Source organism: Lissotriton vulgaris, chromosome 8, assembly GCF_964263255.1.
Source record: "Lissotriton vulgaris chromosome 8, aLisVul1.2, whole genome shotgun sequence".
NCBI classification, from domain to species: Eukaryota; Metazoa; Chordata; class Amphibia; order Caudata; family Salamandridae; genus Lissotriton; species Lissotriton vulgaris.
In genome coordinates this window covers 1580368738-1580394378 of record NC_141696.1, presented here as the reverse complement: position 1 = coordinate 1580394378, position 25641 = coordinate 1580368738, and the positions used below count along the sequence as shown (strand labels likewise).

Below are 25641 nucleotides of genomic sequence, written 5' to 3'. Positions count from 1 at the left end.
TAGAAACAGCTACAGCCAAAACCGCTGACCGGATTTACACCAAATTTGGCAGAAAGAAACATCTTGTTCCAGAAAGTGTGCTTTTTGTGATTTGGTATGTATTCCATCAGTAGTTTTTGAGAACTGAAGCCTAAAAAAGTGTATATTTCATACTGCGGAGGATGGCTGTCATCACATCAACAACAATGTGGCAGCAGGCAGCACTTAGTACTTGGGACTCAATCCCGAATCCAAGAAGGAAAATGCTACTTACCAGTATGTATCTGTTCTAGGCATGTAGAGCTGTAGATTCATATACTTGCATAGATCGCCATCTGGTGTTGGGCTCAGATGTTTGCACTTTGTCTTGTGGGCATCAACACCATATACAGATTGTTTTTGCCATAAAGGGTGATGATGGAGTTAGTAAGAAATAGAAAGAGATGTCCATGTGTAATGTATTTAAGTAAGATAGCACTGCAACAGATAGAGGTAGGGTGGGCGTATATGAATCTTCAGCTCTACATGCCAAGAACAGATGCATACTGATAAGTAGCATTTTCCGTTCGAGGCATATGAGCTGTAGATTATATACTTGCATAGACTATACAGCAGTTATTTCCCTAGCTGTGGCTAACCCGTATCTGTTGCACTGGTCTGGAAAGGTGTTCTTAATCCAGCCTGGCCCACACTAGCTTGTTATTTTGCTTGCATATCTTCACAAAAGTGTTTTGTGAAAGTGTGCGGTGTAGACCAAGTTGCTGCACTGAAGATGTCATCTAAGGGAATGTTCCCTAAGAAAGCCATAGAAGCCCCTAGGTTGGTTGTGGAATGAGCTCTAGGGGGAATGGTTAATGTATGTTTGGCTTCAAGATAGCATATTTGGATGCACTTCACAATACACCTTGCAATCCCCGCTTTTGAGATGGGATTGCCTTTATGAGGTGGGGAGAAAGCCAGAAAGAGTTGTTTATTTTTGCTAAAGGATTTTGTTCTTTCAATGTAGTAGAGTATTGCTCTTTTAACGTCTAGCGTGTGAAGAGCTCGTTCTGCCACTGAGTCTGGTAGAGGGAAAAAAAACTGGGAGTTCAACAGACTGGTTAAGGTGGAAGGCAGACACAACTTTAGGTAAAATTTTGGGTTAGTCCTAAGAACCAATTTGTTATGATGGATTTGCAAAAATGGTTCTTGTATGGTTAATATATGTATACACAGAAGTACCTTCCACTCGACCAACACTAAATATACTCTGGCTAATTAAAGCTCCATTGGGCTAGCCCTTTGTTTTAACTTAACGGCAATAATCAAAAATAACTTCAATTCATATTTGTTTATTATTTTTGTTGTTCTGTTTTTCAATCATCTTTTATTCGGGGGGATACATTTTTAAATGATAGGCTTTCTTCTTTTTTCATTGGTGCAATACAAAACGTGAATGAGACAACATTAATATGATCCTTATTTAGTATACAAATTTAAAGAAATACTCCAATAAATACATACATATTGTACCAACATCAGTGGTAACTGCAGTGGAGTTGTTTTTGCTGAGGGGTCCATATGCCCTGAATGGTATGGTTTCGAAGATGAGCTCCCCAGCCGGTGAGCGATGCGTCTGTGGATTAGACACTACAAGAGAATCTAAAGAGCCTGGACCTCTGATGTACTCTGATGGGAGCTGCCTTATATTTTTTGTCCACCCTGGAGTGGAGGATCCTGGCTCTGACAGGGTCTTTAAACACTTCTGGTGCATGTCTTAGCATGCCTTTTAGCACTGGTAGGGTGTGTGTAGACTTTTGTGAGAGTGCAAATGTTTTTTATTAAGAAGTCTTCTTCTAAGGGATCAGAGTGTAATTGCACCAAGTGGTATTGGGCAGCCCTATTAATTTGTTGCACAAACCCAATATTATCATCTGGTGGTGATGGCCTAGAGGGGTAGAGGTTCGGGTCATTGTGTGGAATGGGATCGGTATTATAATCATCCCAAGGGTGTGTATTGTGTGGGATTGTATGTGCGTCATCCTCCCTATCTGGATCTCCGTTCCCATCCCCATCGGTATACTCACCTTCATCATCCTGTGGTTGAGGTGATAATGTATGTTGTGGGGAGTGTGCTGGAGAAATTAACAAATTGGGATCAACTGGAGAAGGAGAGGAAGGCAGAGAAGTATTAGTTCCCATTTCCTTCCGTTTTAATGGGTATTTCAGAGTCTTCTGAATGGTCCAGTTTCCTCTTGTTAGGAGGCTTGGTGGTAACATGACCGGTTTCTTGGTCAATGTGTAGTGTTTTCTGCTTTGGCTCCGAAAAATCTGTTGTTTGGGTACAATGTCCTTTTTCGGTGCCGAAGGGTTAGGGTCAGAATGTTCCTTTGACTTTGTCTCTGAAGCTTTCAGCGTGGTCTTGGACTCTTTAGCTTTTGGTGTAGGAGTTTTTAGCTCTGAGACCTTTTTCGGCTGCAAAGGTTTTGATTTAGCCTGTTTCTGCTCCGAAGGCTTGTCCTTTGTTTGTTTCGACGCAGATGGCTTTGGCGTTGAGGTTGTTTTCGGTGCCGACGAAGAAAGGTGTGGCACAGGTTTAGTTTTGGGCTTCGGTGCCGGAAGTGACTTGTCTGCACCAGAATGGGGTTGGCTCGAGCCGGAAGGTTTTTCTTTCGGTTACATAGCCGGGCCCGAGGGTGGGGCTTCTGAAATGTGTTGCCGGTGTCGACCTGAGCCTGAGGGCGGAGGTGTTACCAGAGCCATTTGTTTGGGGTTTGTTAGGAGAGGGGTTTCGGAACTCACGGACGGTTGAGCCGGGGTGACTGTCTGGTCTTTGATATCGGAGTCATCGGCCTCGGAGATGGAGATCTCTCCTTCATCAGCTTGTTGTTCTGGATGGACATTGGGATCTGCTCCGAAGATGTCCGGAACCGAGCTGCTTTCGCAGGACATTTTGTGACGTCGAGCCCAATAGTCAGGGATGGATTTCTTCGACCTGAAAGATGCACAGGCATCCCAGTTCAAGTTCAAGAATTTGTATAGCGCACTACTCACCCAGAGGGTCTCAAGGCGCTTGAGGGAGGGTGGGTGCATTATTTATCGAAAAGCCAGGTTTTTAGCTGTTTTCTGAAGGAGAGGTAATTCTGTGTAAGGCGGAGATGAGTGGGGAGAGAGTTCCAGGTTTTGGCCGCTAAGTGGGAGAAGGATCTTCCCCCCATGGTGGATCTATGGATACGCGGAATTGCGGCGAGGGCTTGATTGGATGATCGTAGTTGGCGGGTGGGTGTGTAGAAGGACAGTCGGGTGTTGAGGCATTCGGGTCCTAGGTCGTAGAGGGCCTTGTGTGCGTGGGTGAGTAGACGGAACGTTATTCTCTTGTTGACGGGATGCCAGTGGAGGTCTTTCAGGTGATCGGAAATATGAGCTTGACGGGGGATGTCCAGTATGAGTCTGGCTGAGGCGTTTTGGATGCGTTGAAGTTTATTCTGTAGTTTGGCAGTGGTTTCGGCGTAAAGGGTATTTCCATAATCCAGTCGGCTAGTGACCAGTGCGAGGGTGACTGTCTTTCTTGTTTCGGTGGGGATCCAACAGAAGATTTTTTTGAGCATGCGTAGGATGTTGAAGCATGAGGATGAGACGACATTGACTTGTCTGGTCATCGAGAGGGAGGAGTCTAGGATGAAGCCCAGGTTATGTGCGTGATCTGTAGGTATGGGTGCTGTACCCAGGGCCGGAGGCCACCATGAGTCGTCCCAGGCAGAGGGGGATGATCCTAAGATGAGGACTTCTGTTTTGTCCGAATTTAGTTTTAAGCGGCTGTTCTACATCCATTCGGCTACTTCTTTCATTCCTTCGTGTAGATTGGTTTTGGCGGTGTTTGGGTCTTTGGTGAGGGAGAGGATCAGCTGGGTGTCGTCTGCGTAGGAGATGATGTTGAGGTTGTGTTGGCGTGCGATGGATGCGAGGGGACTCATGTAAACGTTGAAGAGGGTGGGACTGAGTGATGATCCTTGTGGTACACCGCAGATGACTTCTGTGGCCTCTGATTTGAATGGGGGGAGGCGGACTCTCTGGGTTCTTCCGGCGAGGAACGAGATGATCCAGTCCAGAGCTTTTCCTTGAATTCCGACGTTGCTGAGGCGTTGTATGAGGGTGCTATGACAGACTGTGTCGAAGGCGGTGGAGATGTCGTCTGTAGCAGCGATGAGGGCGGTTTCGGTGCTGTGTTTGGCTCAGAAGCCGGACTGTGAGGGGTCGAGGGAGTTGTTGGATTCAAGGATGTCTTCATGCTCCGTGGAGAGGCAGAAATGACATTTAAGTCTGTGTGTAGGAACTTAGCACCGGAGCATTTTTTTAAAGGAGTCCTTTTCATTGACTGCTGGCGTGCTCGGCGCGGATAGGCCCAACGGCCTGCATCGAAGTTCTAGGTCGAGGATTTTATATTTTCTGAAGATGCACGTCGAAAGGGAAACGAGATGGAAACAATACAGTCAAGTGGTGAGGGATTGCACGTCAAAGGGGGGGTTCAAGAACGACACCGACCCAGAGTGCAGCAAATCACATCCGAACCCGATGGCTGAAAAAAACAATCTGGAGATGGAGTCGTTGCCCATGCACACTATCACCCTAAGGAGGAGTCCCCTATCTCATGACTTGAAAGACTTCTTAGAAGACAAAAACAAAGTGCAAACATCCGAGCCCAATACCTGATGGCAATCTATGCAAGTATATAATCTACAGCTCATATTCCTAGAACAAAACATTACAAAAAGATGTATTCCTACCCTGCCCCCCAAGGCTTGGTGTTTGGAGGTCCCAAACGGACACCCCAAGGGGTGCACTGCTTTGGATCTGTGAACCTGCAGTAACATTTAAAAAATGAGCACAGACTCCCTCCTTTGAAATAAATTAACCCTGGGGTGGGCCAGGGCACTTTGAGGAGGACCAGGGGGAGGGTGGGATGGGGTGTCACCACAAGTAGTGTATAGGGGAAGGGGCGAGTGCCCCCCTCCCTGAGTCTCTCTCGGGCCCTGAGGACCCCAATCCCCAGGGCCGATTGAGAAATAAAGGGGAGGGGGGTATGCCGCTCTACTCCCCAAGCCTCTCTGAGGCCGTTGAGACCCCTGCCTGAGCCTTAATGAGGCCCCGGGCCCCCATTGCTGTGTCCTCCCTCCCCTGGACACCGTTTCATGGTCCGCAAGAGCGTGGCCAGGGAAAACTTGTCTGGTCCTACCTGGCAAGAGCTGCAAAAATCCTCCCACCAGGCGTGACAGCACAGATGTGTCCCCTGCCTACACTCTTGAGTGCAACACTGGTAGTGCCCAGCTCTGCTTCACCAGCGCAAATTCGCCTAGAGTTTGGACTAAAGAATGAAAGCTTGGGACGGCTTTATTCATGCATAAAGGAGTGGTATCGGATTAAAAAGAGAGCAGCAGCTAATAATTTGAACAAATATCTATGGCAGGAATTAGAAACTCAAAAAAAATCAGAAGCAAACAAATATCTGACTAGTGCATTGGAGATAACTTGCACCGCTAAAATTTGGGACAAAAACCTGCCACTTTCAGCATTCAAAATAGCACTAAATAAGGCCGCAAAATGTCACTCTTTGATCATGGACAAAGCCATTTTTTCGCACCGTTCACATTCTTGGATCCTGATCAATAGCTACAGATTTTTAACCCCAGCGGCTTATATGGATGCAACATACTCAATCTTTATCAAAAGAAAGCTGATGGCATTGAGGTTCGGTAAATTTCCAACATTGGCCGACGAGCCTGCCTGGAAACATACAGAATCCGTCTCCTGCCGCCTCTGTGGGTATGTAAAAGAAGATCTTATTTATATAATATGTATCTGTAAACCGCTGACAATGGAGCAAAGGCGCTTTTTAAGGAACATATTCTTAGCAAGGAAACTACGTACTTGTAGGACTGCTGTAATTGGTTGTCTGGATGCAACGTCACCACAATCAAATTGCAAGACTGTAAAGGTCATGAGGACTTTCGAAAAACTTGTGAACGCAATGTAAATACTAAGTTTTTGTTTTATTTCTTTAATATTTTCAGTTATTCGTTTAAATATAATTATTAGGTTTTTAAATAGAAGACGAAACTCAATGATCAAAATTTTAATTTAAGTTGAAATGATAATGGAAATGTGTTGCATTTGTCCTTATTCATTGATCACATTTTAATTAGTCTTAAGACCGATAAGAAAATTTTGTTACGGTTTTAATTAACTGAACAATAAAATAAATACAAATGGTAGTGCCCAGCAGGAGCAGGAGAAAATCCAAATTTAACAAGATGCAGGCCCCGGCTGCAATTTGTAGGTTATTGAGCAGAGGTGCAGTCTTGGAGTGAGTGTGACTACAGGCTTCCCTCTCACCTGGAGGACCCATGAAGCACAATTTCTGCATTATTTATAGTTACAGGCAGTAACACCAAGTAGGTGCTGTATATACGTTTATTTATTTCTTGGCATGCAAAGTGTGTGCACTTAATACAGCATAATAGGAGTGGTATCAGGGAGTTAGTTTCCTTGGTCTTGAAGAAAAGCCTATGGGGTACGGATTGAAACATGTTGACCATTTAGAAAGGCAAATGCAAAAAGCTGAACAATGTCATACATTGACCCCAGTACAGAGATCTGGGCCTAAATCCATCGTTTTTTTGCTTCCCATGCCATTCCAGGTTCAGTTATGCCATTCCAGGTTCAGTCTTGACCCTGTTCCCCATGGAAACAGTACAGCCCGAAATGCCAGGCCAGGTCCTCCCTGGACTGGAAACAAGCATCCTAGGACAGGTCTCGGGCTTTCAGCCCTTATCAGCCAGGCTAGCTTGACTCCAGTGGCATGGAGAGCACAGGACTCACGTCTGGCATACCCGCCCCACCCGAGGTGACAAATGCAAAAAGAACATTTGATGAACAGAATGCTGAACAATGTCATTTATTCACCCTAATACAGAGATCTGGGCCTAAATCCATCGTTTTGTTGATCCCCGTGCCATTCCACTTTTAGAAAGGCAGGCACATTATTGCCTTTTTTTCTTTCTTCCTCCCCTGCTTTTATCCATACTGACGAGAGGACAACTTAAATAGTAATTCACATACTAGGTAGGTATTTTGAATCTCACTTTCCACACATGACAGCCCACTCCTATTTGCCTATGCATTAATTTATTTCTCATCATCCTTAGCAGAGCAATACCTAGGTACCAATGGTAATATCAGGCAAGCATGCAGGACTACACACAACCTACCGTGCAGGAGCAGTGTGAGCAGGGGCATGAAGCTGGGACTCTCACTGATGTACTTCAGGCCTTTCAGGTTGATGCTGACATTATACAGCGACATCAGCATTAATCTGCATGAGACAAACGGGAAAAAAGAGAGAGAAAGTGATTTTTGCCATATCCTTCAAAGGTCACCGTGAAGGTAAACAATGGAACCTATGGCCCCAGGTCTATACTCGCCTCAGAGCTCAAGAGGCATTGATACTGGGAGTATAACAGTGGGCGCTTGTGTGATCAGGTGAATGCCTTCAAAGTGCAACCCTAAAACAATCAAATATTTCAAACTAAAACGTAATTAAAGTTCAAGGTATGTTGAGCAATGACTAGATTTACTTAGAACACTCCTTGTAAACGTTTAATGGTACCTGTTATCCTTTAGCTGGGTTCGCAAGCAGCAGGGAGTCATACACACACCAACATGCTGATACAGACCCCAAAGACACAGTGCATGGACCCAACCACGCTTTAGACTGTTGGACAGCGGGATCCTTTTTGTAAATTCACAGTCCACTCCCAGGCACATTTTAACCCAGTTTCAGCTGCTGTTAGAATAGAAAATTGTTTATGCTTACGCTGTTTCTAATTAAGTTAGCATTCGCTGCACCATTTTCTAAGTGGGCACCATTTTAAGCTGCTCGAAACTGATCTTGTCCAATTCTGAGAAATGCTCCCCTTTGAGTTTCTTTTCTTCATTTCTGTTCTGTTTCAGTAATGAGTGCACTGTTCATATTAGCACATACCTTTCTCACCAGATAGAATCCCTCTCCCCCTTGTCTGGCGACAGGCTCCGGATGGAACGACCTTGGTTTGTGTTACTATGTGTAAGATATGAGCGATGAAACCGTTTTTTCTGTATGTCACTGTTTTAGCTGCACCTGTTTGGAAAATTCCACCGTGGGCGTGTTTTAGCCCGGTTACGAAATGTACAAAATGTATCTTTATGCTCGTCGATTTCAGTCCTCTCTAGCGACTGGGCAGATCGGGCTCCGCTCTGAGTGTATATTGATAAATAGTTATTGGTTTGTATTCTCTACTGTTTGACTGACTCTTCATTTGGTATGGAAGGCTGAGAGGTGTTCATTAGTGATCAGGGTAGCCCTTAACAGGTAACTTCCTTCACTGCAGAGAAGGCGAATGATGTCTAATGGACTGGAGGGGTGCCCTCCATTTTTAATCCCTTCCACACCAAAGCACAGATAACCTGTTGATGGCTGCACTGAAGTCAACAGAAGCGTCTACCTGTTGCATGTATTGACTTCCTGGCCAGGTGCCACAGCACAAACCCGTGGTGCAAAGTGGCTACTGCTAGGGGAACCCTCCTTGATTCATTAATAGAACAGGTTTGGGGAACACCCAGAAGCATCATTATGTAAAGACCTCTTTGTGTTCCCTTTTACAAGATGAGCTTCCCTAGTGCCTTCCTCTGGGTACCTACAACTCTCTTATTGTCTGCAACACATAAAACAGGAGTGAGCGTTCACGGTTACTGGCAGGAGCCCCGTTTGGCTGGTGACTCTGCTTGTTTTTAATGTTCGCTTTGGAGACCTTTCTGGTCAGAATCTTTTGAACTAGAAACTCCTTTAGGAACTGAAGTAGGACAATTGCCCTCAATCTGAATTTCACCAAGGCTGAATCAGGGAAACTGGAGCTTCAGATAAAAAAAACACAGTTTGACACAATATTTCCCAGAGACAAGTGCAAACTGTTTGCTGCAAAATCTTCCAACTTTTTTTGTTCCCCAAAATGATATTCTTTTAAATGTTGAAAAACACTTTTTATTCCAGTAAAAATGACTCATCCTCAAAAAGTTGATATGGCTTCATATTGGTGATCAAACCAGCAGAGATGGTTAGGGCAAGTAATGGATGTTTCCCTAGTGTGTCTGACTTGAAACTCTAGCAATTAGTGGATCCTAAGCAGTGAGAATGTCCAAGAGTGGTACCAAGATATCATCTGACAGAAATATTGTAGCCTAAATATCAGGCACTAAAATACTGTCCCACTGGAATTAATAACAATGCATAGGACATATTTACGTCAGACGATATTTCTGACATCCAATGTTGAGTGCCACAATCTTAGTGCCAGCAGACATTTTACTGCACAATTAAACAATGCAACAGGTGCAGGTGGGGAAGTGCCACTGCAAGGCACAAGAGGCATGGAGGGGTAGCACCTGTAAAGGAGAAAGAAGCGGGGGCACATGGAGGCACTGCCTGTACATTTAAAAAAAAACTTGAGCAAGAGGGCAGAGGCGGCAAAAGCACCATGGGGCAAATACCAACACTTGAAGTGCGTCAGTGTTTGTCCCAGGGTGAAATATTTGCCAATCTTCCCATACGTATGTAGGCAAGTTTTTATTACTGTGCTTCACCACTGCCCATTTAGAAACCCATTTTGCCATTAATTTTGATATGTCTATGTCACCTGTGAATTTTAATTGACGGATCTCTAATGTCCTTGATACCATTGCTCCATTTAAGAACTATCGCTCAAACCACAAATCCCCTTCTGCCCCCATGGTACTCAGACGAGTCATGAGATGCCATGTATCACTATAAAGCATAAGAAAGCAAATGTAGAGGTGCGTACAGATCTGTCGTTATCGACTATCAGCATCTTATTCGTTCAACTCGTCAATCTAACTTTACTAATAAAATCGCCTGCTCTTGAAACTCTTCCCAGGAACTCTTTGCCATAGTCAAACGTTTCATGCAACCAGAAGAAGCCCTACCAAGTCTTATGTCCAGTCTCTCTTCCTTCTTTCCAGAAAAGAATGCCAAAATCCAAAATGTATTTGATACATAGCCTTCACAGTTATCTTTAGATGTTTATATATTCCTAATAGCATTTGATCAACTACCTGAAAAGTACATCATTACTATTCTCACTACTATAAAGTACTATCTCTCCTCAACCGTTGTCCACCTCGTCTCTTCTGTCTACTGACATCATTGGCCCAGCTCTTCGGACGCTTTGAACAGCCCCTTCACACAGTGTAATGGATTGCATTCTTTAAATTGACATCCATGTTCTTTATTTCCATGAGAAGAGTGCCCGTGCTCACAGTGTCAAGTAATGTTATAATGCTTGTTACCGTTCAACCTGTGTTTTCACATGCACATTACCAGTGCAGGTATGGATTTCATTACAGCGAAAGAGAGATGTTGGGATACAAGATGGCAGGACGTGCTGTATCATGGGCACTTACATAAAGCTACCTTATTTAATCCTTGCTGCCTCCCTCCAGCTCGCTCATTTCATCTTGGCGACCATTTTTTCGGCTCACTGACACACAACATCTCACTTTCGGGATGTGTGATTTTTTTCCCCCAAGAGCTGCCTTGCTCAAGATCTTTTTCCGCTTGCACAGTTGCCTCCACTTTGTCTTTGGAGAGGTGGATATGCACGTTTGCTAGCCTCCACATCCTGTTTGTATGAACGCCGTTTCCTAGTTATTTAGCCAGGACCTCGGCCTGGCACACCATCTCATGAGGACAATTGTTGCTTCCTCATTATACATGGCTCTTTTCACATCTCGCCAGCACGCTGAGTGACAGGCACGCCACTTCTTCCGGATACAGCTTATACTTCGCAGTGTGTACACTGCAAATTTACATATCTCTAGGTACTTCATTTGTTTTAGGTTGTTTGTGCTTAAGGTGACAGGCACACCATTTCTACAGATTGCCTGTCTTTGCTTACTCACTTCAGTAAATCTGAGTCATTGACTAAAAGTACTCTATCGTTTGGGGCATTGACTATTCTTTTATTTTATTTTATTATTATTTATGTATACAGTGTTGCTATTTGTTGCTTTGATTTTGGGGTTCCTCCTCCTCTAACCTTTTTCATGGCTACTTCACAGCAAGACTTCACAGTAAGAAATGGTCATCCAACCCCCACCTATCTTGAGTCTTCCACGTAAACCTGCTATAAAATGGGTACCTCGGTTTAGGTTATTTGAGAACCATGCTGTTGTTATTGATGCTGCCAGCTACAATCCTGCAGATAAATGTGCAATGCTGTTTGGTCGTCTTGGTCTAGCAGTGCAGCAGATTTTTGATAGTTTGCCACCCATTTCCACATGCGAGTTTGGCACTAATCCATATATTTACATATGCAGCCAATTTGTTTTTAACTGTGCTTCAAGAAAGATGCAGGAAAGACTTCTAAGTTGTAGAAACCCCACTTTAAGTGAAGTTCTTGATCCTGCAAATAGCATTGAATGATCGCTTATTTCCTCTGAAATTTTGCATCCTGATTTTGCTAAGGTTACTAACATTTCGGCTAGTGAGGAGAGCACTGATGCTGTTATGTGCCATCAATGCCAAAGGGAAGGCATTTAAGAACGTGAGCAGGAAAACGTTTGGGTCAGGTTACCGATGTGGCTCTAAGTATCATCTTGGTAACGCTTAAAACTGTCCTACAATTGGAAAGAAGTGTATTCTTTGCAAGAAAATGGGTAATTTTCAGAGCGTATGCAGTAGTGGTAGACAACTAACAACGATTGGTATTGTGGATGTAGATCTTGTCATATGTTCTGAATCACTTGACATCGTTATACTGACTGAAGTGTACTAATTACATTTTACCTATCAAAGACCCATGTGTTACATGCAAATTGATATTATGACATTGACGGTTTTGGCTGATTCAGGGTCACCCTAACCATTATGAGAGACACTACATTTCATACTTTCTGGGAGTTGAACAAGTCTTATATCCCACAGGTGTTAAACCAAAGGTTTCGGGGAAAAAGAGATTGAATTGCTGGGATATTTCATAGCAAATGTAACATGTCTTGGCAGAAAGACATGTACTAAGGTCTACGTTGCTATAAAAGACAAAAATATTGCTGGGTGGCAAGAACTAGCAAGAATAGGTATTCTGGTCTCAGGCTCAGCCAATCCAGTAGTGTTGGGTGAGGTTCCCATTTCCTTGGTTGATGACACTCAAGAGTCTATTAACAGCATTTTGTCTGGCTTTAAGCCACTGTTTGACAAACGTGTGGGAAAGGTGTCAGGGTTCAAGCATAACATCAGGTTACTTCCCAATGCAATACTGTTTCACATAAAGTTTGCCCCGTGCCCTTGAGTGCGAGAGAAAATTTGAAAAGCATTCTTGATGAGTTCTTGGCTCAGGGTATTATACAAGCTACTGATTCATCACAGTGCGTGGCACCTATTGTTATAGTGTGCAAGAAAACTGGGGAGGTCAGACTATGTGCTGACTTGCGCGCACTCAACAAAAACATCATCGTGGATTGCCATCCACTACTCAAGATTCAGGATCTGCTGGCTAGTCTGGGTGGAGCGGTTTGGCTTTCCACCATCGACTTTAGGTCTGACTACCATCAGGTAGTTTTGTTTTATGAGTCTCAGGAACTGACAGCCTTCGTTACTCCTTATGGGGCATACAGACCTCAGACTTCCATTTGGCTTTGCGCCTGCTGCCAGCATGTCCCAAAAGCTGATGGATAGCTTATTCGGAAACATTGCTGGCATGCAGGCGTATCAGGATGATATATTAATATTTGCCAAAGATTTGGGAGAACATAACAGCATCTTGAGGAAGTTTTTAACAATTTTGCTACAGGGGGGTATGACAGTAAAATTGGAAAAGCTTAAGTTTGCTGCCAATGAATGAGAGCATTTGGGGCATACTGAGTCACGTGATGGCATTTAATCAAAGGAATCGCTAATCAAAGCTATGAGTGAAGCTAAAGCACCAGGGGACAAGAACGCGCTTCGTTCATTTCTTGGGTTAGCGGAATATTGCGCACAATTTGTATCTGGGTATGATCAGTCTGTGGAGTTTCATACAGTAAAGATTACATAGCAAGGTTGATCCAAGAACAAAGTGAGCTGAATCCCCTGGGACCAGGGATAGCTCCCATTGATTCTACGCTCAATGACAAACTATCTAGATTAGAAAGATTGGAGAAGAAGCTTATTCGTTCCTGCTTGCATGGTCATCTTTTAATAAAATATCTACAGGCTAATATTATTCCGAAGGGCTAACAAGTGAGGAATGAACCGGGAATTTTCAGAGACATTCCCAAATTTCGTGAAGGCTTTTCATTTGTTGCTAATAACTGCTCCCGGCACTGGATGGTGCTGGGGGTTGAGACTGCCCTTGAATATGTAAAGAAAACTAGCCCAAGAAATTGCTGACCTAAAAAAAGAGATACTGCACGACAGAACCATCAGCAACACCAAGGAGACCTTTGAACGGGTAGAAAAAACAATAGCTGAATTTAACACCATTACACTGAACAGAAAATTGGATTAATTCACAAAGGATACATGAACATAAGATTAAAAAAGTTACCTATCGGTACTTGAGTGACGAGTATTACGAACAAGATGCATACTGATTTTACACCAGTCATGGCAGACAAGGATACTGAAGGTTTGCCACTTTTTCCAATTCCTCTTCTGAAAGTGGTACTGACAGTGACAGTGAAGGACCATCAACAAGTACCAGCAACAGACCATATGAGCAGGGTCAACGCTTCCACTACCCCCAAGGCACCATTCCTTTTTTAGGGGAACAAACATGGATGAACAGAGACATAAACTGGGGAAGACCCACAAGGTGGAACAGTGGCAACAACAAACCAAGGGGCAACACGCGTGTGAGGTTCCAGAGAAACGACAACCATGGAGAGATCAGCGCAAGGAGACAGACCTACAGATGGTGAAACCAACAGTGAGAGTTGCTGAAGAACTTGTGGGGGCAAGCATGAATTCACTTGACGAACAGCCATTGGGGGAACCAACCTGAACATCGCCCCAGAACATGTCTCACCATTGCCTGAACACACCTCCATCACTGTGGAGACCAATACAAATACTGACCCAGAACTTATGACTGATCAAGGAACTAGAACAAGCCCAACACCTGTGATCCTATTATCAACAACTCAAATAACGTATTGAAGCAAAGTAAACATGACATTCTATCAAAAGGTCTATCATTTGTCCCCACAGTACCTCCAAACGTTTTCAATGTGAAACTGGAGCTTCAACAATTCTTCAGAAGGATACATCTAAAATACTACTTCAAGAGGAATGGAAATTGGAGTAAACAATGAGCTGCTACAGAATTTAGACCAGCCTCAACCTTTCTTCCAGCTACATACCTGATGAGCGAGAAAATTCTTGCATATGAAAAGATCATGATGGAAGCGGTGATGGGGCTTCTTAGAATAAGAAATTCATCAAATATAACATCAATAAGGATATACTGTTTTATAAATACTATGAAAATAGCCTCCGCTGCAAAAAGAAAATATACCCTTAGCTTTTACTTTACATGTATATCTCTCTGGCTATAACATAGGAAATGTTATGTACTCTAAAATGGTGTAAATCACAACCTTGGTGGTGGTCTGCACACTATCAAAAGTTGCACTTGGAAAATATTGCAAATAATTGGATCTATGGAGGAAACAGGAGTAATATTCAAAGTGCTAACAATTACAGCATATTTTCTTCCAATAATATTTACTCGGAGGTAAAACGTCAATTGTTTGTTTAGCAAATGATGTACATTGTAACTGAAGTAATCTTGTAATTTTGTGGAACCTCATGTAAAGCGCTCTGATACCTCCGGGTCTAGCCAGCGCTATATAAAACTCTTAAAATAAAAATAAAATAAAAATAAAATAAATAGAAACAAGCTCTCCACTCACTTAGCAACAATCCTCGGATTGTGCTGAAATCAGCCGATAAAGGCGGCGCAATTGGTCAATCAGAACACAGAGGATTATATCAATGAGATCAACAAACAACTTGGTTGTACAGAGAGTTATGGGCGAATAAGAAACAATCCCACCAATGAAATTGCTGAACTCATTAGATCACTCACACAGACAGGCCTAACGCACAAGTTACTACTTGTGTAATAATATTTATGTAAGAGACATTATTTAGTGATAGATTCCTTACCTTAGAATATCCCCAGGCGTCAGACTGGATCCAGAAAGTTTTGCTTAGCAGTAACCCTGTGCGTCAGTAGGTGCCGTCCTGCGGCTCCGCGTCCGTCACTGCGCCGTCAGCACTGAGATGACGTCACGGAGAGTACTAAAGCGCCATCCATGCACGCTGACGTCAGTTCTGTACACGACTTTCTGCGCCGGGAATGTATAGCCATGCAAGATACTGACCATTGGTGCATAAAACTAGGGCCCTAAAAGGGATGACCTTAACCCTTGTAATCAGGTCGCAGAACGGGGAGGATGGGTGGAGCGGTAAGGAATCTATCACTAACTAATGTCTTTTACAGATATATCGTTACACGAGTAGTAACTTGTGCATCTGAAAGAGACACGTTAGTGATAGATTCCTTACCTTAGAATAGATACCCCAGCAATACCAGCCCCGGTGGAGGGTCTGTGAACAAAATTACACCAGGAAGTCACGGAGAACAGAATGGCCAAAGAAGCCTTCTCTCCGGACTTGACTGTCAAGGCAGTAATGCTTTATAAACGGATGCAGCGAGGGTCAAGTAGCTGCCTGACAAATGTCCTGCAAGGGAAAGCCGCGTTCCAAGCAAGTAGTGGCTGCAGTTGCCCTGGTCGAATGGGCACGCAGCCTCACAGGAGGCTCCTTCTTGACCAAGAAGTAACAGGCTTTGATGCACAGAACAACCCACCCGGAGATGGTTTGTTTTGTGCATGGCTCGACCTTTTTAGGCGCCCATATAGCCAACAAAGAGCTGATCATCCACCCGAAACTGTTGTGAAAGCTGCAGATAGAATGCGAGCGCAGGTTTTGGGTCCAGACGGTGGAGCCTCTCCTCTTCCCTGGAAGGATGCGGAGGTGGAAAGAAGGTGGGCAAAGTGATGGTCTGCCTGATGTCGAAGGGCGGGACAACCTTTGGCAAGAAAGAAGGACGAGTCATTAGAACCACCTTATCCGGATGAACTGAAAGAACAGGAGGTTTGGAAGAAAGAGCCTGGAGCTCACTCACTCTTCTGGCAGAGGTGATAGCCACCAGGAAAGCCGTCTTTAAGGTGAGAAGAAGTAAGAGACAGTTATGAAGGGGCTCAAAGGGAGGGAACATCAAATAGGTCAAGACAGGATTCAAGTCCCACTGAGGCATTATGGAAGGCACGGGAGGAAACGTGTGTGTAATGCCTTTGAGGAAACGGTTAACAACCGAGGACTTAAAAAGAGAAGGTTGATCAGGGAGCCTCAGAAAGGCAGAGATGGCAGAAAGATAACCTTTGATAGTGCAAAGAGCAGAGCCCTGCTGGGCCAAAGACAGAAGAAACAGAAGAACCTCAGAAAGAGGGGCAGAAAGGGGATCCACAGCCTTTGCTGTGCACCATACCACAAATTTGTTCCACCTGCAGGCGTATACCATTTTAGTGGAGGGACACCTGGCTGCCAGAATGAAATTACAGACTTCAGGAGGAAGGTTGAAAGCCGTCAACTGCCGCTGCTCAATCTCCACGCATGGAGGTGGAGGCAAGACAGGTTCGGGGGAGGACCGTCCCCTACTGCTACGATAGAAGATCCTCCGAAGAGGCAGACGGATCGGTGAATCGACGCTCATACTGAGTATCTCGGGATACCATACTCTTCTAGCCCAGTCCGGAGCCACCAGAATGACTTGGGCCCGGTCGCGCCTGATCTTCTTCAGCGCTCTGGGCAGAAGTGGTATAGGTGGAAAGGCGTACAACAGATCGCAACTCCACTTGTGACAAAAAGCGCCCCCGAGCGAGCACCGCCTTGGATATTCCAACGCGCAGAACTGATGACATTGCGCGTTCTCCTCAGTGGCGAATAGATCTAACCAAGGCTTTCCCCACTGCAGAAAGAGACCTTGCGCCACGTCCGAGTTCAGATGCCATTCGGGATCCATCATGCACCGACGGTTGAGTTCGTCCGCCTTGGCGTTCAGGGAACCTGCTAGGTGTTGAACCACCAAGGTGCCTTGATGTTCCAGCCATGTCCAGAGGCGCAGAGCCTCTTGACATAGCTTCCAGGAACCCACCCCGCCCTCCTTGTTGCAATACCACATTGTGGAGGTGTTGTCCGTGAACACCTGCACTACACTTCCCCAGACAGAGGGAAGGAATGCCTTCAGTGCAAGTCGGATCGCCCGCAGCTCCAAAAGGTTGATATGGAGCCGGGACACTGCCAGAGACCAGAGGCCTCTGGTCCCCGCCTTTCCCAAGTGGCCTCCCCATCCCAGAAGGGACTCATCCGTCACCACAGTGTGCTCCGGTTGGGGGAGGGAGAGGGATCTGCCATTGACCCAATCACGATTTGTGAGCCACCACTGCAATTGTCGTGCAGTGCCCTACACAGATCTGGACATGATTGGACAGGTTACCCTGAGGTTGCACCCACTGGAACTTCAGGTCCCACTGCAGAGCCCGCATAGGCCATCTGGCCTGTGTCACCATCAGGATGCAGGAGGCCATCAGGCCCAGAAGCCGGAGGGTCATCCTGACCGAAACCCAGGATAGAGGCTGAAAGATCGAAATCATGGCATGAATATCCCGGACTCGCTGCTCAGGAGGATAGACCCGAAACAGCGTCGAATCCAGAACCACTCCGATGAAGGGGAGCTGCTGAGAGGGAATCAGGTGCGACTTCTGCACATTGATGGAGAACCCCAGCAAATGCAGGAGGTCGGCCGCAGTCTGGAGGTGGTTGACGACTGCCTGGGCGAGCCGCCTCAACAGCCAGTCGTCGAAATAGGGGAAGACTGACACCCCTGACCTGTGCAGATGAGCTGCGACCAACGCCATCACCTTCGTGAACATCCGAGGGACACTGGTTAGGCCGAAGGGGACTACGGCAAACTGAAAATGCTCTTGGCCTACCGTGAACCGCAGGTAGTGCCGATGGGCTGGCAGGACGGGGGTGTGAAAATAAGCGTCCTGCAAGTCCAACGCTACCATTGAATCTCCTGGGTCGATGGCAGTCAGGACCCGAGCCAGAGTCAGCATTTTGAACTTCTCCTTCCGGAGGAAGCGATTTACGTCCCGGAGGTCCAAGATGGGGTGCAGGCCCCCCTTGTTCTTTTTTGGGGACCAGAAAGTAGTGGGAATAACAACCACTGCCTTCTTCCTGCCAGGGAACTCACTTGATGGCCCCCTTGGCTAAGAGCCGTGACTTCCTGTGGGAGAAGAACCAAATGATCCCCCGACATGAGGTGGCAGCGAGGTGGCATGGCTGGAGGGGAGGACTGAAAAGGAAGGGAGTAACCTTTGCAGATTATCTGCAGTACCCACTTGTCTGATGTAATATCGCGCCAGTGGGGGAGGTGGTGGCGCATCCTGCCACCAACCGGCGTGGGGTGCTCCCTGAATCTCTGATTAGGAAGGTTTGGAGGTGGAAGCAGCGGGGGTAGAGGTTGACTGACCCGCACGCTGGTTCCCAGACCCGCCCCTGCGAAAGCCGCGCCCACGGCCGCGCAGAGGCTGGTTCTGCACAGGCTTGTTGAAAGAGCGTGCCTGGGTGCCTCTGCCTTGGCCACGAAAGGAACGAAAACCAGGAGTGGCCGGGGTCTTTGCAGAAAGGCCCAAGGACTTGGCTGTGCCCCGCGAATCCTTAAAATGCTCCAGTGCACTGTCAGCCTTTCCGCCAAACAGGCGGGTGCCATCAAAGGGCATGTCCATGAGCGAGCTCTGGACATCAGGCTAGAACCCAGTCAAACGCAACCAGGCGTGGCGCCGCAACATCACAGTCGTAGAAATCGCCCTGCCCAACGAGTCAGTGGTGTCCAGACCACACCAAATGGCGAACTAAGCTGCACCCTTACCTTCAGCAAACGCCTGAGAAAGGACAGTCTGGACCTTCTCAGGACACTGAGGCAAAACTTGAGCAACGGCATCCCACACTGCGTGGGAGTAGCGACCCAATAAGCAGCCCCAAGCTGGCCGAAGAAAACAACCGCTTACCAAACTGTTCGAGTTTCTTAAGAGTCCTTATCTGGCGGAGCCGTTGGAAAGGCACTCTGCGGCGTCAAGGTCTGGATGTCCAGGCTCTCAGGCGTAGGATGAGTGGTCAGAAAGGCAGGGCCGGGCGCCCGCGTCTGGCGATGTTTTTATCCACAGGGGCCCCTGTGGCCAGCCGCTAACAAGTGCCCTATAGGACTTCGGTAAGGACGTCATTGAAGGGAAGCAACGGCTCCAAAAAAATAGGCGCCGTCTGGAGCACCTCGGTTAGGAGGTTGATTTTGAGGGTCACCGTGGGGAGGTCAAGGTTGAGGGCCTCACCCGCCCGATGGAGCACCATCGTGTAGGAAGCACCCTCCTCCATTGTAGGCAGGGAGAGGCAGACCCCGGGTCAGAAAAAAACATCGAGGTTGCCTGCGTCCTCCTGGTCGTCCACCCAATCCTGCTTGGAGTCATATTGCCGGGCAAGAGGGTCCTTGGACCCTTCCCAGTCCTCTTCCGCCTCTGGCGTAGACGGGGTCGGCCGCGGCGGCAGAGCCGGAGCCGGGACAAACAGCGTCGAAACGGCGCCAGCCAGGGCCGGACCGGTGCTGCCTCCCAATGCGGATCCCAGGACGGAACAAAATGGTCCTGGAGGCTAGCCCGTCCCCTAGACAATCTGATCCCACTTACAAATTCGCTAAAACATGTCAAAAGAATCAACCCTGCCCCCTGGTACACTCCCTCCCTCAACGCCCTGAAGAAGGAATGTAAAAAGTTAGAGCGCACTTGGAGGAAAAACAAGTCAATAGCTGAGAAAAGTGCTTATCAATCCTCCATGAAAGCGTACAAGCGAGCCCTACACGACGCAAAAAGCACCTTCTATGAGGAAAAAATAAAAAGCTCCTCCTGCTCAGCCAAGGAAACTTTTTCCATCCTCAAAGAGCTCCTCCATGTCCCTGCCCCCCCGCAAGAACCCATGGACCCCAAAGCAGCGGAGGAAAAATGCGTCAAGTTGGCCACCTTCTTTGACGAAAAAATCAAAAAAATCCTCGCCTCACTCCCTGCTGCTAACCCGAACCCCATAGAAAGAGCTAAGGAACAGCCGCCCTCCCCCGACATGCCATATCTAGCGTCATTCGGCCCAGTCACAGAAGAGGAAGTAATGGCGACACTCAGAGCAACTAAGAGCGGAGCCCCTAGCGACCCAGTCCCCATACGGTTCGTTAAAAACATCTCGCAGACTATAGCCTCCCAATTGACAGCTCTCATTAACATCTCGTTGACACAGGGAGAGGTCCCTGCAAACTGGAAGGAGGCTGTTGTAAAAGGGCTTCTCAAAAAACCATCCCTTGACCAGGCAGATCTCTCCAACTATAGACCTATCTCACTCCTCCCTTGGATAGGTAAGGTAGCCGAAAGACTTGTGAACAAAAAATTGTCACACTTCTTGGAGTCAAATCAACTCCTCAATAAATCACAGACAGGCTTCAGACCAGGTCAGGGAACGGACACTGCTCTCCTTGCAGCAGTAGAAAAGACCAGGGAAATCATCGATACAGGAGGATCAGTGGCAGTGGTCCTCCTAGACCTGAGCGCGGCCTTTGATACGGTCAGCCACCAGGTCTTAACCCAACGGCTCGACAACATCGGGGTAAAAGACAGGGCGCTGAAATGGCTCGCGTCTTTCCTGTCCCAACGCTCCTTCCAAGTATGGGAAGGTGAAAGCAGATCCCCCTCGATCCCCCTCCAGTGTGGTGTGCCACAGGGCTCATCCCTGAGCCCCACGCTGTTCAACGTGTATATGGCCCCACTGGAGGAGTTGGTCTCTCCCTTCGGCGTCACCATCGTCAGCTACGCCGACGATACTCAACTGGTGGTGACGCTTTCCCACCCCAAGCTTAAGCCCTCCAACCTTCACGATTGCCTCTCCAACGTACATCAGTGGATGAGTGACTCAGCCCTGAAATTAAACGGCTCCAAAACGGAGATCCTGCTCCTAGGGCAAAAAACCACGAACCTTCCCCCGAACATCTGGCCCGCCTGTATGGGTGAACCCCCCACACCCAAGACGGAGGTCAAGAGTCTCGGGGTGTGGCTGGAGACTGACCTCACCTTCAGGACCCAGGCAAGAAAGACGGCCGGCACATGCTACGGTCTACTCAGATCTTGCAGGAAGGTAATCCCTCTACTGCCTTTCCAGTCGCGTCTCCTGCTGATCCAAGGCCTAATTTTATCCAGGCTGGATTATAGCAACGCTATTTACCTGGGAGCTCCAGAATCCACTCTCCAAACCCTGCAAAAAGCCCAAAATGCCGCAGCCCGACTCCTAACAAACACCCCGGCCAGAACATCTGCTAAGCCTGCACTGAGGAAGCTGCATTGGCTCCCCATCAGGGAAAGGGTAACTTTCAAAGCCCTCTGTCTGGCGCACAAGGTACTTCATAACATCGGCCCCCCTATCCTAAACAACTGGATCACACCTTACAGACCCACGAGAGCGCTTCGTTCCGAACACGGAAACCTCATCACCATCCCCAAGGTGAAGAAGGCCCGTATAGGTGGCCGTCGCTTCTCGGTCAACACGGGAAAAAAATGGAACGCACTCCCCCTGAGCCTCAGAGCAGAACCAAACCTCCTGCGGTTCAGGAAATCGCTTAAAACTTTACTCTTCCCCTGAGCCAGTTTCACTCCTGACCATCCCCCCCTGTGAGTAAGAGGTTCAGCGCTGGGATACCCTATGGGTGACTACGCGCTCTAGAAAAACCATAATTGAATTGAATTGAAAACCCACTACGGCACCGAGGGTGGCGCTGGAGCAACGCCGGACCTAGTGGCGCCAGAGCCAACGGTGAAAGGATCCTGTGGCACCAGGGATGGTGCCGTTGGCGGAGCGGACGGGCCAATAGGATCTGGACACGGGACCGCAGGGCCTAAAAAGGCGCTCCAACTTTCCCTCTAAGCCTTAAGCACTCCTGCTTGTGGGTGGCGGTGGCGGTGTGTTAACCAGCCCAAGCCTCTGGTTGCTAACCCTGTTGTCCTTTTGTTCCCCTTGAGGGTGCGGGCCACGCACAATATCCCCAGACATCCTGGCAAAGAGGAGGAGCCGACCAGTAACCAACACAACCTCGTCCCTGGCGGGAAGATCACCAAAGCAGCCCTCCTTTGGATACATTGACTGGACCAGCATCCGAGGAGCCCCTTTTAAAACAAACTCTCTTCCCTTCCTTTCTTGGACCCCACACGACCTATATACTGCCCCTAACCAACAGGTCAAAAAAAATATTCACCACCCGCACTTTTGTCTTTGCATCCTGTGCACCTGGGGATCACAAACTCCTGGTATCAGCACATGAACGCCGTGGGCTCCAGGACATCAGCCAGGTCATGTTACATCTGTTCACTGATACTGCATGCAGTAGGCGCAGAAAGGCATTACTTGTCCCAAGAGATAGCTTGAAAAAAACAAAATGCTTTCTCCACCTATACCTACGTAGGATTAGGGCCAAAATACAACCCAAGAGATTAGAACTCCGTAGAGTAGTAGTAAATCTGTCCCAATACGAGACCAATTCAACAGCACTGCACCTTTTCACTGAGCCTAGCAACATTCAAACTAAGCTAGATAGGATGTGCAGGAGAGGCACCATAGGGAAGAATACTGTTTGGCCCCGGAACTTTCCAGAGAAGAGATTTTTGGAAGTAGCAAAACCACCACACCAATGCACAAACACTTCCGCTTCCGGTTCCATCTGAGGTCCCAGGGTAGCTCTGAGCGTATCTGGAGCTGTCTTCTTTAATAACAAATGGACCCCAGACATGGAGCTCCAGTTCAGGGCCATGCACCTCGATGATATGAATGAGAATGAGTCTTGTAGGGGAGGGTTGAACACCAGCAAAGATACCCCATGTCAGGAAATCTGGGATACTGAGGTGTAGAGATATATGTAGATTGAAGGGAAGGGGCAACCCCTATTTGTATAGAAACTTACACTGTATTCCTTGTGTTTCATAGGTAAAAGAACCATTCCACTGGCAACAAATGAAAACTGCAGCACAATACTGGGGCACCTCCACACTGATGGATATTCCCAGAGAAGATCTGTCAGAGTTGCACCAACATTCGCTAAAGAAGATGACTCTCTTGCATTAGGCCCGGGGAAAAAAGAGCTCCTGGTTATTTTAGGAGGGCTCAGTACAAGAACATTCCAGAAGAATTCAGACTGGTGTCTGACACACAAGTAAATGCGGGAGGGTCCATACCCTTCTTCATCGTGCAGACAGAAGGAAAAGCCCACTGGTTACAAATCACCAGGTGGTACATGCTCAAGATGATGAATAGCACTGTGCTCGGCCTTAATGCGATCAAATAAGCACTGAGAGCCATCCGCCTCATGGTGATGCAACATCAATATGTGTTGGACTTACTGTCCACAATGGAGGGAGGAATAAGTGCAAATATCTGTGCGTCCTGCTGCACCTTTTACCCCAGGTAATGACATGGGCAATGGGACTTTGACTCTTGCCATCCAAGCGTTGCACCGTTTACAAAGAGGCATGTGTGAGGAGGTAGGAGCCCTTCAGCAGGAATGGTTTTCAAACTGGTTTTCCTGGCTCCCACGGTGGATGACGGGTCTATGCATGTCATTGTTGCCTGTTTTCATATTCCTATTGTTTTTGTGTAGTTTTCTGTAGTTAGGGGTTTCCTGCTGAAAAATAAACAGTCCTCAAATTGGGTACAATGCAAGTAACTAGGAAAATAATAATAGTCAAAACTGAAGAAGAACAAGTTCCCAAAAATGTGACTGTCACGAAGTATGGGTTAGCTAATGTAGTTGAAAATTCAATTAGAGGGGGGAATCTAAATATTTCTAAAAATCAATGCCATGTTTGTAATGATAAAATCAGATGTATCGCGAAATCGCATCTCTATTATCAAATTTGCCCTTCTTAAACTCTTCAACCCCGACTCAGAAATATGTGGTCAAGCAGGCTCTGAGACCTAGACCTGAGGTTACTGATTGACAGGTCACAGGTGGGGTAGCACGTCGTCGGCGGACAAACCCACAAACAGGATACTCAGATTAATCCCACAGATAAGCACAGCAACACCACAATGGTCCAAAGAGACTGGCCCCAATAAAACACACATTGTCGGAAGGGTGTGTGCATTCCCAAAACACCATAAAGTCAGATGCTACATGAAGTTAGGAACACACAGACAATTAGGACAAGCACACACAGTGATCATGTGCCCCTCTTGCCAGACATCTGGACACTTTACCCACTGGCCCCCATTGTGTCTATGCAAGGTCGAGGCCCGCCTGCATTTGTTATCAGGGGCTTTATTTATGACTCCACAGACAAGGCCCGCATTCTTTTACGGAAACACTGTATGATACCCAAAGAAATGTATAAAACCTTGTTCAGCTTGAATGTACTTTGAGACAGTCCTCAGACCCACTTCTGTAACGGTGCTCCATGGCCAAAGTGTTTAATTAAACTAACTGTTCCTGTTTTCCGAAATGCCTCTTATCTTTTGTTTTCTCACGGTAAATTCATTATCGAGCAACAAATGCATCAACTTTAAGCATGCAAAGGATTAATGTGAAGTATTAATATTTGCTAGCAACAAAGCCCTACCACATTTAGATTAAATAGCAAGATCTCTACAAGATTAAGCAACAACACACAGGAAACCTTCCAAAATAACTGAAAACACAATTTATTAATATGTATTTATAAATAGTATTATATCACCTTGTAAATGGCAATCTGAAAAGTCAAATTAATATGCAATACATAATTGTTTAGCAGATATATAAAAACTGCAATAAATATTTGTAACTACGGAAACCCAAAACATATTTTTTAATAACCAAACACATAGTAATACATAACATAAAATATGTTCCTGAAGTCTACATGACCCGAAAAAGCAATTAAAAAGAATTATCCATGAAAAAGATCCAAATGTTTTTTTTTTAAATAAACCACACTAAAATAAAACACACAAAATGACTCCAGAATGAATGAATCCAGAGAGTCCAACCACCACAAAAAACGATATGTACACAATGAACAAATGCTGCAGGAAATCTGGAAATTCAAGGAAAATTAAAACATTTTGGTTAAAAAATAACCAACTGTTTTTCCTTGGAAAAAACACATCCAAGTTGAAAAAAAAATCTCAAATATCAAAATAACTGCCTGTTAAGGAAAAACATACATAGTTGTAAATCGTTAAAAATACCTATTCATTCATGTAAAACACTTAAGATTATAAATTACAATAAAGCCCAGTGGGGTAGCATGGTTTTGGGATCCGCGGCCTCCCCCCTGCTCTTACCTGCTGCCGTCGCGGGCAGAAAAAGAAGGGACCGGCAGGACAAATCCATGCTCTTACATTCAGCCGCCACAGGCAGCAAACAAAGGGATCGCCAAGTGCGGCAAAAGGGCTAGCTACGCCACTGCCTATCGCAC

At 46.4% G+C, this 25641-nt stretch overlaps 1 protein-coding gene across 1 annotated transcript in view; it reads right to left on the bottom strand.

Moving 5' to 3' along the window:
• HSF2BP (heat shock transcription factor 2 binding protein) overlaps positions 1-25641 on the bottom strand; it is a 312850-nt gene that overhangs the window by 20030 nt on the left and 267179 nt on the right. Inside the window, exon 6 of the mRNA XM_086933565.1 lies at positions 7224-7327. Within this exon, the coding sequence (XP_086789691.1) occupies positions 7224-7327 (104 nt within the window). The remainder of the gene's footprint in view (positions 1-7223; positions 7328-25641) is intronic.